This window comes from Spea bombifrons, chromosome 5 (assembly GCF_027358695.1).
Source record: "Spea bombifrons isolate aSpeBom1 chromosome 5, aSpeBom1.2.pri, whole genome shotgun sequence".
Classification (NCBI taxonomy): Eukaryota; Metazoa; Chordata; class Amphibia; order Anura; family Pelobatidae; genus Spea; species Spea bombifrons.
This window is the reverse complement of record NC_071091.1, coordinates 95,251,159-95,269,224: the sequence shown is the minus strand read 5'-3', so window position 1 is coordinate 95,269,224 and position 18,066 is coordinate 95,251,159. Positions and strand designations below refer to the sequence as shown.

At 38.4% G+C, this 18,066-nt stretch overlaps 1 protein-coding gene across 1 annotated transcript in view; it reads right to left on the bottom strand.

Annotated features, from left to right (window-relative positions):
* Positions 1–8,068, bottom strand: part of SDC2 (syndecan 2) — a 35,570-nt gene extending 27,502 nt beyond the window's left edge. The window contains exon 1 of the mRNA XM_053467202.1: positions 7,830–8,068. Coding sequence (XP_053323177.1) covers positions 7,830–7,889 — 60 coding nt within the window. The 5' untranslated portion in view covers positions 7,890–8,068. The remainder of the gene's footprint in view (positions 1–7,829) is intronic.
* Between the last annotated feature and the right edge of the window lie 9,998 nt (positions 8,069–18,066).

The window sequence follows — 18,066 nt, the reverse complement described above, 5'->3', positions numbered from 1 at the left end:
AAAAATATAAATTGTCACAGGCACTTTACAAATATTATGCTATTTAAATTAAAAAAAAGAAACAGAACTAAATTTCCTGTAGCTGCTCAGTAGTCTGCGGGATATTAATATCTTCAAAAGCAAATAGCAGAATAGTCACACGTTTTCAGGAGTATTACATTTCAGATACATCACAGGGCATGTAGACCATGAGTGATAAAATAAAAACCGACTTGGCCAATTCTAAGAAAAGCTCCCTCTACCCCTTCTATGAAGAAAGCAAAAAAAAAAAAAAAAAAAAAAAAAAAAAGTTTGTAATGTATTTCATGCGTGAATTGTATTTTAATTTTGTATAATCTACATCTATACATTTCCATGAGAGTCCTGTTTAGTTATTTAATGTAATAAACTACTGTTTTTGTGAACTTTTTTTCTTTTGAATTTTCCTCTGATGTAGTATGCCTGTTTACTGAAGGTTTTATACTATGCCCTTCTCTAATAAAGACTGTTTTATTAAACAGTATTTTATTCTTGAACTATGGGATCTGCAGGCAACTGATCTAAACACAGTGCCATCACTGTTGCCAGTTTAGCATTTGGTGTGAAAGAGGGAGAAGGTGCGCAGGTAGAAGAGCACCAACAAGTTTATGATGAAACACAAGTCGTTTTTGGGAACGATAAAAGAATATATGGACACACGCATAGGGACTTTTGTTGGGTTTACGGTAGATATAAGTGTAGAAAGTCTGGTAGAGTGAACTATAATAGCAAAACATTGTAGGCATCAGAAATAACGCTGTACCAATTATGCGGACATTTAGGCCATGAGCCGATCTAGGAAAGATCTCCCGAGAAAGATGGCGGCATTCTCGGTGGGGTAGCAGTCGGTGCTGGTAAAAATAAAATGTAAAGAAGTAGCTGCCCACTGCGCTGGCGCATGCACTTTGGCAGCCGCTACTCTCAGAGACGTTCTTAGTCAATATACGCTGTGATGTCACTGGTCCTGACTAGTATCCCCTTTTTTGTCAAAACTTGTCTTGCAACCGAGTGTTGCCTTTATGCACAAGAACGGGAAAAACATTTCTAGTCTTTGCTATTTTGCAAAGATTAGTTTGAGGGATTGCTGTAATACTGGAGAACAGTGCTGGGAGGATAAGCAAACACTCTTAATGAAGGTTTTACATGCATTAATCTCGTGTTTCATGCACATAAAGCCTTAACCACTTTGTCTGGCTCAAACCATATTCTCCAGCGAACACTAAGGCACAGAAAGACAGCTGCAGCGAAAGTAAATATTTAATGCATTAAACACCTATAGGGTGTTAAAGAGTAATTGTTCTTATTAGTGTCACCTTCTTTACTAGAGTTATATGGAGCATCAAACTTTCAAGCATTTCACAATTAGTAAAGGAGGACGATAGATTCTGCATTAAATATTGTGATCCCTCATCCGCCAAATAAATTAGGAATTGCTCAGACTATATATTACGAAGAACATGAGTAGCGTTACTATAAAAGGGATAAGTGCAGGATGCTGAAACCAAGAACGGTGTTAACATTACACATTTTATCAAACAATGAGATGGGCATTCATTCCACAAGCCTGAAAGCAACAAAGCACGGCATGATTTCGCTGATTTTGATTAAAAAAACCCACATTAATAAATTTACCTATACACACACACTTTATTCAGTAAACCTATAGCATACGTTTAGCTTCTAAAACAAAAACATACAGTGTTCAACATATCAAAGTAGTTTCCATGTGAACTATATTGTCTTCTAAAGCTTCTAGTAAAAAGATACCTCAAGAAAGAAAAAAGCCAAATATCAAATAAAAAATTTGCCAAATATTATTTGGGTAAAGGATAGTTACACGTGCAATAAGAATAAAACTATTTAGCAACCATCACAAGTAACTAAAATCTGGGGATTTTGAACACTTTTTTGCTGACATGGAATGGTCAGATATGTTAATTACCTCAACCTCCCTCAAACACCAGGAAACATAAAGCAGGCCTTTAGTGATACAATATTTATTATGGCAAATCCCTTCCAGCTTCTCCAATGATTGTGTTTACAAGCAATAAAACTTTAATTAGAATTGCTCTTCTGTTCAGAGGAAATAAACGTATAGTTACACTCTGCCAAGAGTGAAATAGCACTTTCATCTCAAACTCCATGAAATATTTAGAAAATGCAGACCATAAATATTAATCCCCAGTGGTCAGTCCGGCTAATTCAATGTTTTTCTGACAATCAGTTATGAAACTACATAATTGTACCTGTCAATTGAATCCCAACAGTCAGAGCAGAGGGAATCCAATTAATTGAAGTGACAATTAAGTGCGCATGTGTAATATATATCACACATACTACTATATGAATAAAACGTGACAGACATTTCCACGATGTAGCAAATTATTGGATTTGATCTTGTGGTGAGTTGGGACAAAAAATAAATAAAATATAAAAAAAAAAAAAAAAAAAGTACCCTCCAAGTTTCTGGTTTGTACAAAATTTTCTAGTATGAAAGAAAAAATAAAAAAATTCACAGGACACTATGTTCACGGGGAAAAAGATTAAAATCTATACCCTACGTTATAAAGTTTAGCCAAAGTATAGAACTGTTTGTTTAAAAAGTAGCTTCCATAAATACCATACATAGCACCGACTGCGTACATTGTATGACCATGCAAGGAACGGTCAAACAAAAAATATCTTACACAGGATAAAATGGAGACAAGTAAAGAAGCCATTCCCAAAGTTACAACTGTATTAAGAACAAAATATTGTAGTGTATAATTTAATCTAGAAAAGGTTTGCAAAATATCCTGCATTTAAAGATAGTGTTTTTTGTTCAGGGGGGAAAACTTGAGCAGGAAGAAGCTGAAAAGAAAACAGGAAGTGAACATTCTAATATAACGTCTTCCCCCACGGTAACAATCAATTTGAAAATGTGCCCCATAAAAAAGGGAAAAAAAAAATATATCGTAGTTGTGCAAGATATTCACAAGAACAGATTCCCCCCCCCCCCGTGTACACTTTAGTGGGTGAAGATAGAATAACATGGTCTCTGGGACAGTGATGTGGTGAAAGCAGTGCAAAGAGCATTCCAAAACTGTAAAACGAGCGCATACACAAATTATCCTTTCCTGCCTTGGAGTCTGAATGTAAAAACAAGTTGAAAATATTATTCCAGACAGCGCTGTTGAAAATGAATCTTAAAACATCTGTTCATACCGAGCTTCTCGTATGCTTTTCTTAAATAGAGACACTCTTGTGCTCAGAGAACGTGTTTACAGTCTGAAGTTTGCAGGGAATGTTTATCAAAGCTGACCTCATTCTTCATTACAAAAGGATCCTTTGAAAACCTTTTTCAGGATGTGTTGAAATAATAAACTGCTCTTCTTCATCTGGGATGTACTTTTAAGTCTCTGTGTTTTGGAAATTGATAAATAACAGTTTAAAACCCATGAAAAAGCTAGAGAAAAGCTAAAATTATTTAAGCAGAACTTTTTCAACATTTTGAAAGTTAACATTCATCGTTATTGATAGTGTCTTCCTTCTGCTGTATATGACCAATTAAAGTTAATAGTGTCCTCTAGTAGATAGAAAACATTATATATACACATACACACAAATAAATAACACATTAACAGAGTGGACTATATACATTGATCAGACCATCAGATCAACCAGTGGCTGTACCATGTGGTTATGATATAGCACCGTTTTATCTACATGGCCAACATACACACACACACAACAAAAAAAAAAAAAAAACAGGGAGCGTCCTACAATTCAGTCAACTTGATCAACTTTTTGTTTTCCTTTTGTGAAGTGAATTCTCGGTTGGGGTATATAGTAGGTGACACACGGAAGAACGTAATAGTGAACAAAAATAGTTTTCCAGTAGGTGACCATCAAGTTATTTTACACAGGGGGTCATGGCACAGTCATCAGATTGATATAAGAGAATTCCATAGTGACCAGGAGCTATCTTCAATTTTCAAACCTCACACTTTTTGGTGAGAACTTTTCCAGGATAATACAGTGACCTCAAATAACATTTTGTTGTAACTATGTTGCCTCATTTCAGCAATGGAAAAATTATAGGGACAGGAGACCACAAAGAGACAGGAACCACGTTCCTGTACGCTGTCTGTGCCATGTATCTGGAATTGGGGATGGTGCGTCACAGATGTTTAGAAAAAGGACATTTTGTTCTTCATGTTTGCACAACTTAAAAAGCACCCCCCCCCCATGTTTGAATCATACCATAGGATGTTTCCACTAGAATCTTAAAAAACAAGCAACATGAGGATTTTTAGATCCATTTTTACACCTGGCTGAAATTATGGAGCCACCCAGTCAGTCAAATACCAAGACATGTTTTCGCTGGTCTCGTTCTTGCGATTGATTCAGTGTTAGTATGACACCCCCAGAGTGATTACCAACATCCGGAATACGTGTGAAGCGGGGTACCATGACTCTCAACCAGTGAGCACCGCATTTGGCAACCCGCAATAATGATTTAGTCTGAACCCTGTTAATGGCCCAAAATACATTGAAATAAGTAAATTATTGGGGGGGGGGGAACATGCCTAGATAGAAAATACATCTCCATGTATGGATGCTGGATACATCTGTAAAAAGATTTGGAGCCAGGCACGCAAATTGGGACATCTGCTTGATACACTTCAGATCATGACTCCGACTACCCGTCTCACTACACTAACTGAATGTTCTGTAAGTTAGTCCATGGAACACCACCGATAATTTGTCAGGGGGTGACCACGCGAGCCTAGGTGGTTGTACTGTTAAGGACAACAAAGTGCTTTACTTATCCAGCAACTCCCAACACCATACTACGCAAGTCACAAAAGGTTAATGCACTGCAGACAAAATTAGTCAGTGAAAACCATATATAATAAACAAATGTCCTCTAAATAAACTTCTCATACGCATGTTCAGATTATCAAAATATTACAAAAGATCAGAAAATTCAACGTAACATTAAAGGCAACATCTATTAGTATGTTTCCATAATACGTCTCAGCACGTTTAACACTTCAGGAACCTAAACAACAAGTCCATCTGTGGCCACGTAACCAATCCAACCCACCTCGAGATAATATCAAAGTGGATTTGGGCAAAAGACACCAAGAACCCAGCTGGTTTGTATTCAGGAATTCACTTTTTTAGCCTCAATTGTTTCCAGAGGATTTGAAGAGATATATATTATACCCGCACACTGGAGTCACTATAATGGATATGGTTCGGTTTTCTTTTACCATAAAAGGCTCCGATTTTTATCAGTATTTTATTTTCCATACAGACTGTTTTTGTTATGAGTCAGTGAGCATTTCTTAAATGTTTAATTTCTATATGGGGGGGACTAAAAATGAAAAACATCTTTTTCTTCTTGACACTATAAAATGTATATGTTTAAAGCGAAAACAATCAAGTTCCTTCAATCTCAGGTGAGTAACAGTGTTTCAATTCACCAATCCACTGGATACCCACAGAATGTAAAGTAACAAATTTAATCTGTAAACATTTCTACCCTATAACACAAAAAAAAAACAAAAAAAAAAAAAAAACACACACACACACACACGTAACAATAGTTACAAATTGATCTCAAGGTAAGACAGCAAAAGGGACAGGTCAGAGAAAAAGAAAAACAAGTCGGGTGCTGAAGGTTCGACCAGTAAGCCAACATCATATTTCCCTAATTCTATATGGCAGTTTTACTCCCTAATTTAACCAGTGTAAAATCCATCGTATGCATATACCATGGCAGAAGCCATCTTAACTCCTTAGATCCTGCGCTACTCCCAATTAAGTTATCGCGCCCCTATTGTCAAGCTTCTGGTTGGTTCTGAGGGCCTTGGTAAGGTTGCGGTTAGGTGGGGAATCTGATCTGAAAATGTGCCAGAGGGAAATTATGCCACAAATACCAACTTTTATAAATCCATTTTTTTAAATGACATCAAAACCCTTGAAATCCATTATTACAGAGAAATATGTTAGATAATGCTATATCAGAGAACACATCTTATACATTTAACCATTTAGTGTTTAACAGATATACTACTTCAGAGTTCGGGCTTTAAGAAGAGAGTATTGCCTGCTGTCATAAAACGGGAAAAAAAATATAAATTCTTAATGAATCATTCCATCAAATTTGTCTACATATTTTATTTAGATGTAAATGCCAAAGGAAGTTACATACAGATGGGTGATACATCTCATAAAGATGGGTTTGAAGAAAAAAAAATATTGGGAAGTGCTGAAAAAATGCTGAATGTCTCAAAACAAGTTTTCAGTCTGCAGGCTCTGCTGGGTCTGTCAACAAAGAGGGGATGGAGTGGATAAAACTTGGCAGCCCAGCAGGAAGTGGGGGATGGGGGCAAAACATGGAATACCATAAACAGCATTTGAGGGGCTGGTGAGAGGGGGGGCTAGATTTTCTTTAAGTCAATAAGACACTAAAAAAACTTCTGCGGCTTTTAAAAAAACTGGATCCCAACACTTCCTTATAATACAGATTTCAAAAGAAAAAGAAAAAAAACGTAAAAAAAAAATCAGCAGTCTCCTTTGCAATCTCTGCAGCATTCCTGAAAGAGGTATGTCTGACTTGATTCTTAAAAGGAAAACAGGATGTGTTATCTGCATTCCACAACACTTTCAGGTTCCAGATTCCCTTTCAAAGTTAACCCTTTGTGTGGCTCTTAAGGGGTTAAAAGGCAAAAGGTCTGGTTACATTTCAATACAACTTGGGAGAAATGTGTTGATAATTCCCCAACTATTTGTGTCTGTAATATAAATAAATGTATCACACACACACACACACTACTACTACAGAGCAGGAGATAGGACTCCTCTTCAAACAATGCCTGGTTAAATGCTTCAAACCTCAGAAAGCCAGGGGGGTTTAGGACCCAGACTTACGACATTGGACTTTTAAGGATATGTTTATCGAGCAAGGCTGCCACGAGATACGGTGTGTGATCCACACTGCTGCTTTAACTGAATACAACAATAATAACCCCAGAAGTCTAAGTCACCATTTAAAGCCCAATGTTCTGTTCAGTGTCATTGCCTTCCATTGCTGCATGTCATGGTCTGCTTGGTTACTAAGCAAATAATCCACATTTAACTCATTTCCAGTCGATAAGGAGATCACTGCTAATTATGCATTGTTCATAGTGTGTAGTTAGCATCACACAAAAAGAGCTAAAGTTGCCTAATTGCTTGTATTGTTTGCTGCATTAGCAGAGCTACAGAGTCATTCAGAGACTGGGGAATTTACATTGCAGATCAGGTAAGGCTGGTATATATGCAGGAGCCATGTGTCATGATTTGTTTTATTATATATATATATATATATATATATATATATATATATATATATATATATATATATTATATTATATTATATATTATATACATACACACTAATGAAACTAAAAGGCACTCATGGAATTTAAAAAACAAAACAAAAATATATATATAATAAAATACAAACAGTTATACAATGTCTCCCAGAACTATAAAAGGTAGATCTAATCAGAATTCTATTAGAAGGAGAGAAGAAAAGCTAAAGGATCTCATTTTTTTTGTCAGGAGCAACAAAAAATGAATTTCTTGCTTGAATGTAGTTTTTGCCCTGTAATAACATTTAGAAAGATTTACCCTTTAACTCAAGAGCATAAAGGGGCATGATCGCCCACAGCACACAAAGAGTTAATGAGAAGCAGCTCGCTGGAGTAACTCGCAGACTTTTCATACCTTAATAAATCTGCCCCAAAGCGAACGACACCCGCGGTATTAAAACTCACCGTTTCCCCGGAGACCAAGGCGAACAAGCCAAAGGTAAGGAGTATCCAAATGTTCCTCATTATTCCCCCAAATAGGTTCTTCGTGAAGCTCCCAATCACGCCGTATAAAGCGATCCCACGGGCGCTCGATCCGGATCTCCCACTTGTTGCTAGAGGAATTCCCACCCGAATCAATGCAGTCTCTGCCCTTCCGCACACTTGTTTACCCCGAGGTTACTTCTCTCCCTTCCTCCAGCACCAGAGAAGAAACTTAAAGGGAACGAATAGGGGGTCTCGGGGTGACCGGCGCTGCACAGATCAGGGGGCCCTGCACGTGTTCCCAGTTTCTGCGTGTTATTCCTCCCCTGATCGCACTGTGTAATCAATGCCGAATGTGCCAACAAGGCTGCAGCTTCGTGATTCCTCCCCTTCAGGCTGCCTGTAGGAACACGTCCGATCCTCCCACAACCTCCCGAACAATGTGCACTGGCGTACTAGCGCGACTCCTAGTTAAAACCCAGGAGAACTTCCAGATTGGCAGCTCAGCTGACCAATGAACGAAGAGATTCCACTGCCTGCTGCGACCCTCCCACAAACAGAAAAGGCAAGGCAGTGAATGGGAGTGAGTGACGTTAAAGGGCATTTAAATATACGGTATATATATTATTTGGATGTTACATATAGTGCTGGATACAGAAACCTAGTTTACTATTAAAAAAGTTATTGCAAATCAGAGGGTCCCCTGTGTGATTAAGACTGAGTCATTCTTTTGTTTAACACAAGGCAGCATGATAAGGAGTCATACTGTTTAGTAATAGATTGAGCAAAGATAAAGACAGCTAAAACACATGCACATACTATGCAGCTGTCTCAAAGTGGTCTTATTTTTTTTTAGAACATTTTAATGCCAAACTACCGTAGTTATTATAGCACTGGAGCCTGCTTGCTTCTGCTGAAAGCAGGATGTGTACTTAAGTATGCTGCCTGTGCCCCAGTGCCCCATTCAAGTCAAAAGGAGAGGTGGCAACTGTGGCTGTAGCCTAAAGAAGCATTTCTGATTATTTGTGCTGCGTGGAATTATACAATTTACCCTTAGACAGAGGTGTGTCGGCACGAGGAAACCCCCTTTGTCCCAAAATATATCCCGCTACCAAGAGCAAGTACTGCAGCCCATGTGTGGGAAGGTTATTTAGGTTTCCTTCTTTCTTCGCAGGCAACAAAAGGGGAGATGGAAAATGAGACAAGAGTCTAATTTTCTTACTTCAACCAATAAGGAATACACCAATATGATTTAAAGTCTATGAAAATATATATATATATATGTATGTATGAAAAAGGAATTTGGGGACAAGCTGTCCTCTTTTATCTCCCTGACCCCTTGGCTCTGCAGAACTCTTGCGACTCGATGCTACATCAGCCTGTTTGGCAAGCTAGTGTGGCATTGTGCCATACAGATGCCGGCCCAGTTCAATCATGAGCCCTGCTGGGGGGGTTACAGCCACTAAACAAGACTTTTTGAGGGATTATACACTAAAGGTAGAGTAGGTAGGAGAGTTTTCAGAAGGGTTGTGGTTTTAACTCCTTGAGTACACTATAAATTATGAAGGTCCATCCCCCATAAGCTTCTGCTGTAGGAAACGCTTGGTTGGCCCTGTGCAATACATAGTTAAATTAGCAAGAGTTTTCCAAAGCCTCTTCACCCATTATGTATTATACAGGGCCAGCTCAGACCTTCTAACTGGAGGAATATGTTGGCGCTGGCCCTTTGTAATGAAAATTGAAATTAGAGAGTTTAAAGCACAACTCTCCAATTCTTTAGTCAATGCCGCAGACAGTGTTTGCCACGCTGGTTCCTGGGGGGGGAGGGACGTCAGTAGAGGAAGTCCCAGGTTAATGAATTAATAATATATACAACTTTACTGTGATCTAACTACTATAAACTATCTAAGGAGACCAAACAAGCACTTCTTCAAATGGTAATGTCCTAATTATTTGGATCCACCCTCTAACACTCAGCTCTGCGTTATTAAGGGTGTTTTAAAGTTATTATCGATTTATCAAAGGGGAACTCCCACCATTTTTTTATTACTAGTATTAGATGAAAAATGAGATAAAACCATTTTTGTGGCCAAACCTACATTGCTGTTTTCCGCTGGCGCTCAATGAGTTAACACTCATCCGAAATTTTCCAAATTTCGACATTTTTCGGTACAGATTTCACTAACGTAGAAGACGAGACATTTTTACACAATGGGCAAATTGAATGAAACATGAAGGAGGGACATTAAAGAAACATTGAGAAGAACCTTTGTGTTTGTTTTTTTTTCTAAAAAATAATGTTTTTTATTTTTATTTGAACATAGTTAAAAGTGGACAGAAGAGGATCTATTATTGAATATTTAGCCAGGGGTTGTCAGTGGCTTAATGTGGCCAGCAAACGGTCTGTACACATTTCCCCTACTTACATTAACTTTCAGCCTACTGCCAAACGCCAGTATAGGTAATTAATAAAACAAAAATACCTAATATTTTCATTTGTTCCAGCCATCCCGTCTCTAAGGTGAACTCAAAACACCAACTCCCACAATTGTCGCCAAATCAGCCTTTTTTGTCATTGACACGTGTGTACATTCCACACATGTTGCTTTAGTGCGTAGAGCTCATGGAAAGATAGAAAAATAGAATTTAACATCAGACACCGTGCCTTCCGACTAACTATTCTTTATTTAACCCTTCTCATTTCACTTCTATGTTTAAAAACACTTTAAACGACCCTTTTTTAGTAACCATGCATTTTGTTCCCATGAGTATGGTTTGGTGACTCTAATAATGCATTTAGCCTAGCTTTGATTTACTAATCTCTTCATCATACTGAATGTGTTTATAGTTCCTAAATTCCTCCTCATTCACTTTTAATAAATGCACCGCTTTTGGGCTCCGCCACAATGGCTTCCATTTCCATTTATTCTTTGTGACGCTGCAATGCAACGTCCTGCTGCATTTAGTAGGACATCTTTTAATTAACCCAGTTTCTCCTGGACTCAAATCTAAAGATTGTCTAAGATTCTCCTAAGTAGAAAAATCAATCTTTCTAAAGTCTTAAAGTTTAGTTTTAGTGCGGTGCAATTCAACCTCAGCCTGTGTGTTAAACCACATTGATGGTCGCTGAAGCCCAAACACTCTCCTACAGAGACATCCGACATGAAGCTTCATTAATAAATCCAGAATCATTTACTTAATACACAACCCATGTAAAGAACAATCCTTCTTCTACTCCAAGGCAAGCACCTCATATGGTAATTTTGTGCACCATATTATAATTTTAACATCCTACACTATATGTTACTTTATATGTTTATTATTTTTGACATGGATATGATCGTGAAAACTTAAACAACATGGAAGTCAACCTTAAACAGCCAACCTTAAACAGGTAAAATAACATTTTTTTTTCTTTTTAAATAACTATTTTATTCCAATTTATATTTTGCGCTCTATTGCACTTTTTTTATTCCTATTTTTCATATAAATCACCCCCCCCCATTTTCTACCATCCCTATCTTTTCTTGGAAACATGAGAAAACCGCAGAAATCTATTGTTCTGGGGTTAGCTAAGGTGAAGGAAATATCAAACAAAGGAAAAAGACGACTGAAGAATATGGTTGTGAAATAGAATTTTATACAAAGGGGCGACTGATATGATGGAGAAAAGTATATCATACCGCGCGATGAATTAAGTGAAATAGGTGTGTCTCCTTTTCAGTGATATAGATTTTCGTCAAAACTACAAATATAGCAGAAAAGATAATAGACTTGGCATGTTTCATTTAAGTAGTATGACGGTTCATTCAGAATCTTTCTTCTGCATGATTTGTGATTGCTATTAAGAATGTTCTTTTATCTATTTTTATACGTTGAAGTAGTTCCTCCAGTTCCGTTGGAAGAGGAAAAAAAGTTGGCTTCGCATAAAAGGAAATAAGACATCTGAGATGTCCCAGAATAGTTTGTGGGGAGATTCTCAATGTAGTGAAACGTTGTGACTTAAGCCTACCGCTACACTTTTGAAACTTTTCTTACTGGAACATTTGAGAAACACAGATGAAAACTCAAGAGTCAAAACACATCCATCACTGCACCTGAGTTCAATGACTTGACATAATAATGCAATATAAAACTGACGACATGCTTGAGTTGTTCTTTCTTACACATGAATAACCGGATTTACCTGCAAAGCTTTTGGGGCAGAATATGTATCATTGTCCAGAAGTGACATCACATGTCGCATATCAGGGTTTCACTGAAAGTGAGAACAAAAATGAGATGTCTCCAGGTGTATGTAGACCCAACGATCTCGGGCTAGGAATCAGTTTCTTTGTTTGTTCATAATTTATGGCTTTTAGACTACATGAAAGAGGTCTAAATTTTCTGAAATTTGCATATTCTTCATTTTTCTGAGTGATGAACCGAGTGGCACATTCTGGTTTATGCCTGCTAAGCCTAGGGTAACAGTTCCAGGGGGCAGCAGCTCCTCTGTGGCATGACCAGGACAAGTTCATTGTATTGGGCAGTCAGACTCCCCGGCATCCCGCTGGGATGCTCGGGAGATCAGAGATCTCCATTCTTAAAATGACACCAAATCCTACTGCTCAACACATAGGATGGGGGGGGCAAAGGTAAGTGGGGGGGGGCACCTAGGGTGCTTTCCTTGGTCAGTTCTAAGGCAGTGCCGAGTCGAGATATGTTACTAGGTAAATATTATCCTATGATCTGAATGTGGCTTTCCCGTTGTGAGATATCTCATGTAGCATTAGTTAGCAGAAGGGTTGGCATTAACAGCATATGTGGCAATTAAAACAGGAAAAGGCAACTGGCTTTACAGTCATACTGAAAAAATGCAAGTTAAATGAACAATAAAGAATGAAAAAAATATAAATAAGTATATGTGTGAATATACAGGACGTCTTCTTTGATTTTTGGCTAGTTCAAACACGGTTTCTAACAGCCACATAGTCTGGCCTAGGCTCGGATCTCCCCGACGGTCCATTTACACTATGGGGGACTGGGCAGACCTGGCATGGGCCTCCATAGACTGCATTCCGAGGCGCTGCGCACCTTTAATACACAGAGCACCAGCATATGACATCATATCTCTCCTCAATGAGCATGGCGGAAAGAAAAGAATTGCTCTGGTTCCGTAGATGTACAATAGTCCTAGTCCTTAATGTGTTAAATGTTCAAACTCACAGTGTGGTGAATATACCTCTCGGATAAATTTCATATACTTTATGTTATAAAATATAACGGGGGATGGGGAAATTCCCTAGCATTTAGCAACATGAGTCGATTCCCCACGTTTCTCGTAATTATCTGCTTCATCTTCCATCAGCTTTCAATAACAATAAATCACAAATCAAAGCAACGGCAAATGTCATAAATACATCGATCTACTGTTCGCAGCTACTGGGGATTTTACGTTGGTGGATTTTACAAGATAAAATCTTTCCTTCATCTACCGCTTATGGGTCCTGTGTGGAATGTGCAGAATGTAGATGACATTGAAAGAAATGCATCAACATCTCGGCATTCTGGGGTTTTTTATATTATCTTACAGCTTTATCTTATAAAACGTAAAAGTGATGTGCAATAACTTGGTATAAGGTATTAAATAATCTATTTCACTTAAGTTTGAGTCATGTAATTATAATACGGAGCATCGTTCGTGAATACATACCTTACTCTATATATATATATATATATATATATATATATATAACTTTGTGAATACATACCTTACTCTGTATTAAAATATATATATATATATATATATATATACCGTATTGGCTCGAATATAGGCCACACTTTTTCCCCCCACTTTAAGTCTTTAAAGTGGGGGTGCGGCCTATATTCGGGGTCTAGCGCCCGGGACATGCAGTCCCGGGCGCCGGGCAGGCAGCGGGGTTAGGATACAGATCCCCCGCAGCGGTGCAGGGGACCTGTATCCTACTGTCTGATACGCTCAGACAGCCTCCCCTGCCAGCACTTCCCACGGGGGAAGTGTCTAAGCCCACCCCCGACTTACCGGAGCAGAATCCCGGGTGTCTTGCGGGGCCAGCGGGGGACATCTACGGAATACACGTATACAACTTCCGGTGCCTGCACATCCGGCAAGTCCGGTAAGTCGGGGGGGGGGGGCAGAGGAGGACAGTGGCAGCATATCTCGGGGGGGAGGAGGGAGGACAGTGGTAGCATATCTCGGGGGGGAGGACAGAGTGGCAGCATGTTTTTTTTGGTTTTAGTTTGCGGCCTATATCCGGGGGCGGCCTATATCCGAGCCAATATGGTATATATATATATATATATATATATGTTTTTCCTTTATTCCGCGTACAAAAGAAGGTTATCTCATGATGAAGGGATATCATCCTTTGTGAGCGGTGAAAGTTAACCGTCATGCGAGCATTGTTATGTCTTCACTGTTTAAACGTCTTTGCCGAATACTTTGTTGTTGATTTCACGCAGAAGCTGATAAACTGTTGCTCCGAGACTTATACAGAGCTTGGCTTGTGAGTGCACACCTCTTCACCTTTTTGTTTTCTTTTAAGCCGAAGGAAAGAGATACTACAGTGGATCATTACTGCATTGGTATCCACCACAGCTGTTGTAGAACCAAAACTCCCATAAAGCTCAGCCAGCACCCTACCATTCTAAAAAAAAGGTACCCAAGCATATGTGCAAACATCTTAAAATCTAGTTTAATGACGGCCATATTGCAAATATTTATTCTCCGCAGTTTTAGTTGCACTTTTTGTAATATGGCAGAACTTTCACACGCAGAATAAGAATTATTTTTCCGAAAATGTCTGCACACATTATATTATCACGAACGGAAAGTATAAAAAAACCACTAGGCACAAAAATATGTCAAATGTTCAAAAAAAATAAGATTTTTCTTTTATCATGATTAATTTTCTTTTTGATACCATGGTTTGGCGATATATAATCACTGTGGTATCTCAGGGCAATGCAATAATTGTGTAGCTTAGGTTTGCTTTGGTCAAAAAACAAACAAGCGAGTTCTGGGCACGTCAAATGAAGCTACATCATGGCTTTGAAAGTATGCTCTCGAGATGAAGGACATCATGGGGCACAATTCCAGGGTTACGTGCTGTTCTTGCATGTCTACGGTAGACTAAACACATGCATTTTAACCATTCATGGAGTAGGAGTAGGTAACTTTGCCTCTGTCATACCTCAGATATTCCATGAATGACCTCAGTCAAACTCATGATGACACAATATTTTAAAGGTTTATAAGGCCATTCAAGAGATGCAACACCTTTTCCACCCCAATCGATGTGTATATAGTAGACCTAGATTCATTTATTTGGATAAAAAATTATAAAATCTGCTGGCCAAACCACAACTGGACATCAAAGTATAGATTTATGAAACAAGAACTGATGCGGCAATATTTAATTATAATACGTACTGTGTTTTAATTTATTACGTACTGAAAAAGAGGTTGTGGTGATTACTATTGTGGCTGAACCTTTCACGAATATACAAATTATGCAAATAATGTAAATGAATGCTGACATATTTATGAAGGGACACATGTAATGTATCAGGTGGCACAGCAGTAGATGTAAGCATCGTGGTATAGACTAAAACATTATTCTAATCTATCCAGCATCCTACAAAGTAATAAATAAAATAAATTAACGTGGCTAGGGTTTATGTAAAGGTGCGTAGTATGCTTCAACTGGCTAGATCGATTTAAAAATAAAGTCTCTAGGTACTTCCCTAGGATACCCCTTCAAGTACCCCTGGGTCATTAAATGCAAAGCCATATTAAGAAGCTTGGGGTCCTTCTACAAAAAAAGAGACGTAAATTGTTTATTGCAGATTCCTCTACATTTTTTCTTGATGTCACTCTCTGTTCATATTAAGTTTGGCATGAGATCCCACTTGGCACTGCCTATGTACAGCCAATGACGTGCCAGTCTGTTGTGATACTGGACAGAACTGTTGGCAAGTGGGACATAATCCTGGTCAAGAGAATCAGCAGAATTGCCAAAAATATAATGTAGGGCGCAGCATATTATTACATATACCACGCAGCACTGGGATGGAAAAAAAAAGGGTTTTAAGCGCCTCTAAACTGACCTCAAGACACATCCTTGTTCTCTGGACAGTCCTATGGGCCCTGGAGCAGTCACTCCATGTGCCTCTTGGTCCCACTGGAGCAGCAGCTGGGAAGGGAGAACATTAGGCCATTTGCAGCAGGTTAACTAGCCATAAATGAATAAAAAAAACACCTGGTAGTCAGCAAAAAAACCTTTTATTTCATTCTGTACACCCCCTGGTGCCAGAGAGATTTTGCTCTCTTCTAGCTGGTCTCGTCCCGTTCACTTTGGTAGCTGATTCTTCATAGACGCAGAGACCTCACCTTGGTTAATTCTTACCACCCCATCTTTGTAAAAAGTTTTCATGTTGCGCAGGTTCATGCTAGTCTCTTTGCTACTACTACCACGGTCTTATAATTTTTCCTTTTACCGGGTAACTAATGTCTGCCTTCCACCAAGGAGGTAAGAAGGTTTTGGCATGGGAGGGGAAGTTTAAAGAAGATATTTGACCCTCCCTGGAAAAAAACCTGCAGACTTCCATGCCTCTTGGTTAATCTGACCCCGATCAAAGGCACAGACCTTCAGTTTAATTTCACTAGATCATTGGGTACAGGGTACAGCAAAAAGAACCCCCATATAAGAAACCTTCAATGCTCTAATGAGAAACCTTCTTCCTAATCCATTTTCTATATTCTGTAACAGAATCTGATATTGAATTTTGAATTTGTGATAAATATGGTAATCTCAATTATTATTTATGATGTAGCATATTAAGTTTGGAAGATGTCCCTTTTACCCCCTTCTCTTTTCCCTTCACAATGATCCCCACCCCCCAAAAAATCCTTAACCATATGAAAAGCACTTTTATATAAGGAACAAGCTTGAAAGTAAATACAATAACACAATCATGTCTAGCTTATGATGGAAAGTGCTTAAATTGCCCTAATGTTGCAAATACTAACGCTATAGCTTAACGTCGATTAGAACCTCCCAGGTTATAAAATTGCATGTTGGATCTGGGAGCATTCAGTAAAGTTGGACATCAGAATCAGCAAAGGAGTCGTGCACCCTATTAATTATTTACAGTTCTTTTATTTGTCTATGTTCAGTGTATGTTTGGTAGACTAGACACAAGGTTCAATGGCAAATGATGTGGAAGCGGACGATAAGTAACAAGTAGCATGGGATATAAAGTGTTAACAGGGATTTAGTGCTGCAAATGATTGTTGCGTGAAATAATAATATGTATATGTGTTAGTGTGGACAGAAGAACAGTTATATGAATGTATAGCGGAATACTACCTTATGTATCGAGAAAGAAAACATCATTTCACCAGTAATCTGGACCTTTGTGTTTGTAGGTGGTTCAGTTGATCGTTTCATGTACTGACCTCCAGTTTGTCTAACCAGGATGTTCCAATAAAGAAGTATCAGGAAAGTGATTGCTCATTGATGTAAAAGCAATGCCCAAAAGTATGGTGTTTTTTGGTCTATTGGATAACATAACTCAAACCATAGCTTGCAAGTCTCTTTCTTTCAGTGTCTGGTTTATCTGGCTACAAATGCTCTCTGATTTACCCAAGAAAGCAGTTGCAGGGCTGTCTTCTTCTTACTTTAAGTGGTTTGACTATACACTGTGGGAAGTCATATTTTGTTGAGCACTGTCCACAATGGTATCCAAGGCGGTGTTCTTCTAAAAACAGGCATTCTGTAAAACCTCCCTTCCACAGTCAGTCGAAAACATTTCTCTTTTGGTGAAACCAATGTCAGCGTCCCAAGAACGGTCACCCATTGCAGAAGACTCATTGAAGTCATCATCAGTGACCTCAAAGTTCTAAAAGATCTCCTTGAACTGTCCCTGTGCTCACATTTCACCCTGTCAAAATGGTTCTCATAAACCCACTTGTTTCTTACATAATGATCAAACTAGTAGGACAGCACTGACAAACACAACTTATGACTTTCATATTGCTAATTCCTTTTAATCTATTTTCTTTCTGCTTAATCTTTCTGACGCCTTTATATGCTGTTTCCTGCTTCTCCCCCTACACACATTTCAACTACTTGGAATTTATGACAAATTTTATTCTGGCTTTTTTCCTATCTTTCCTCATACTCCTTATGCTCTTAAT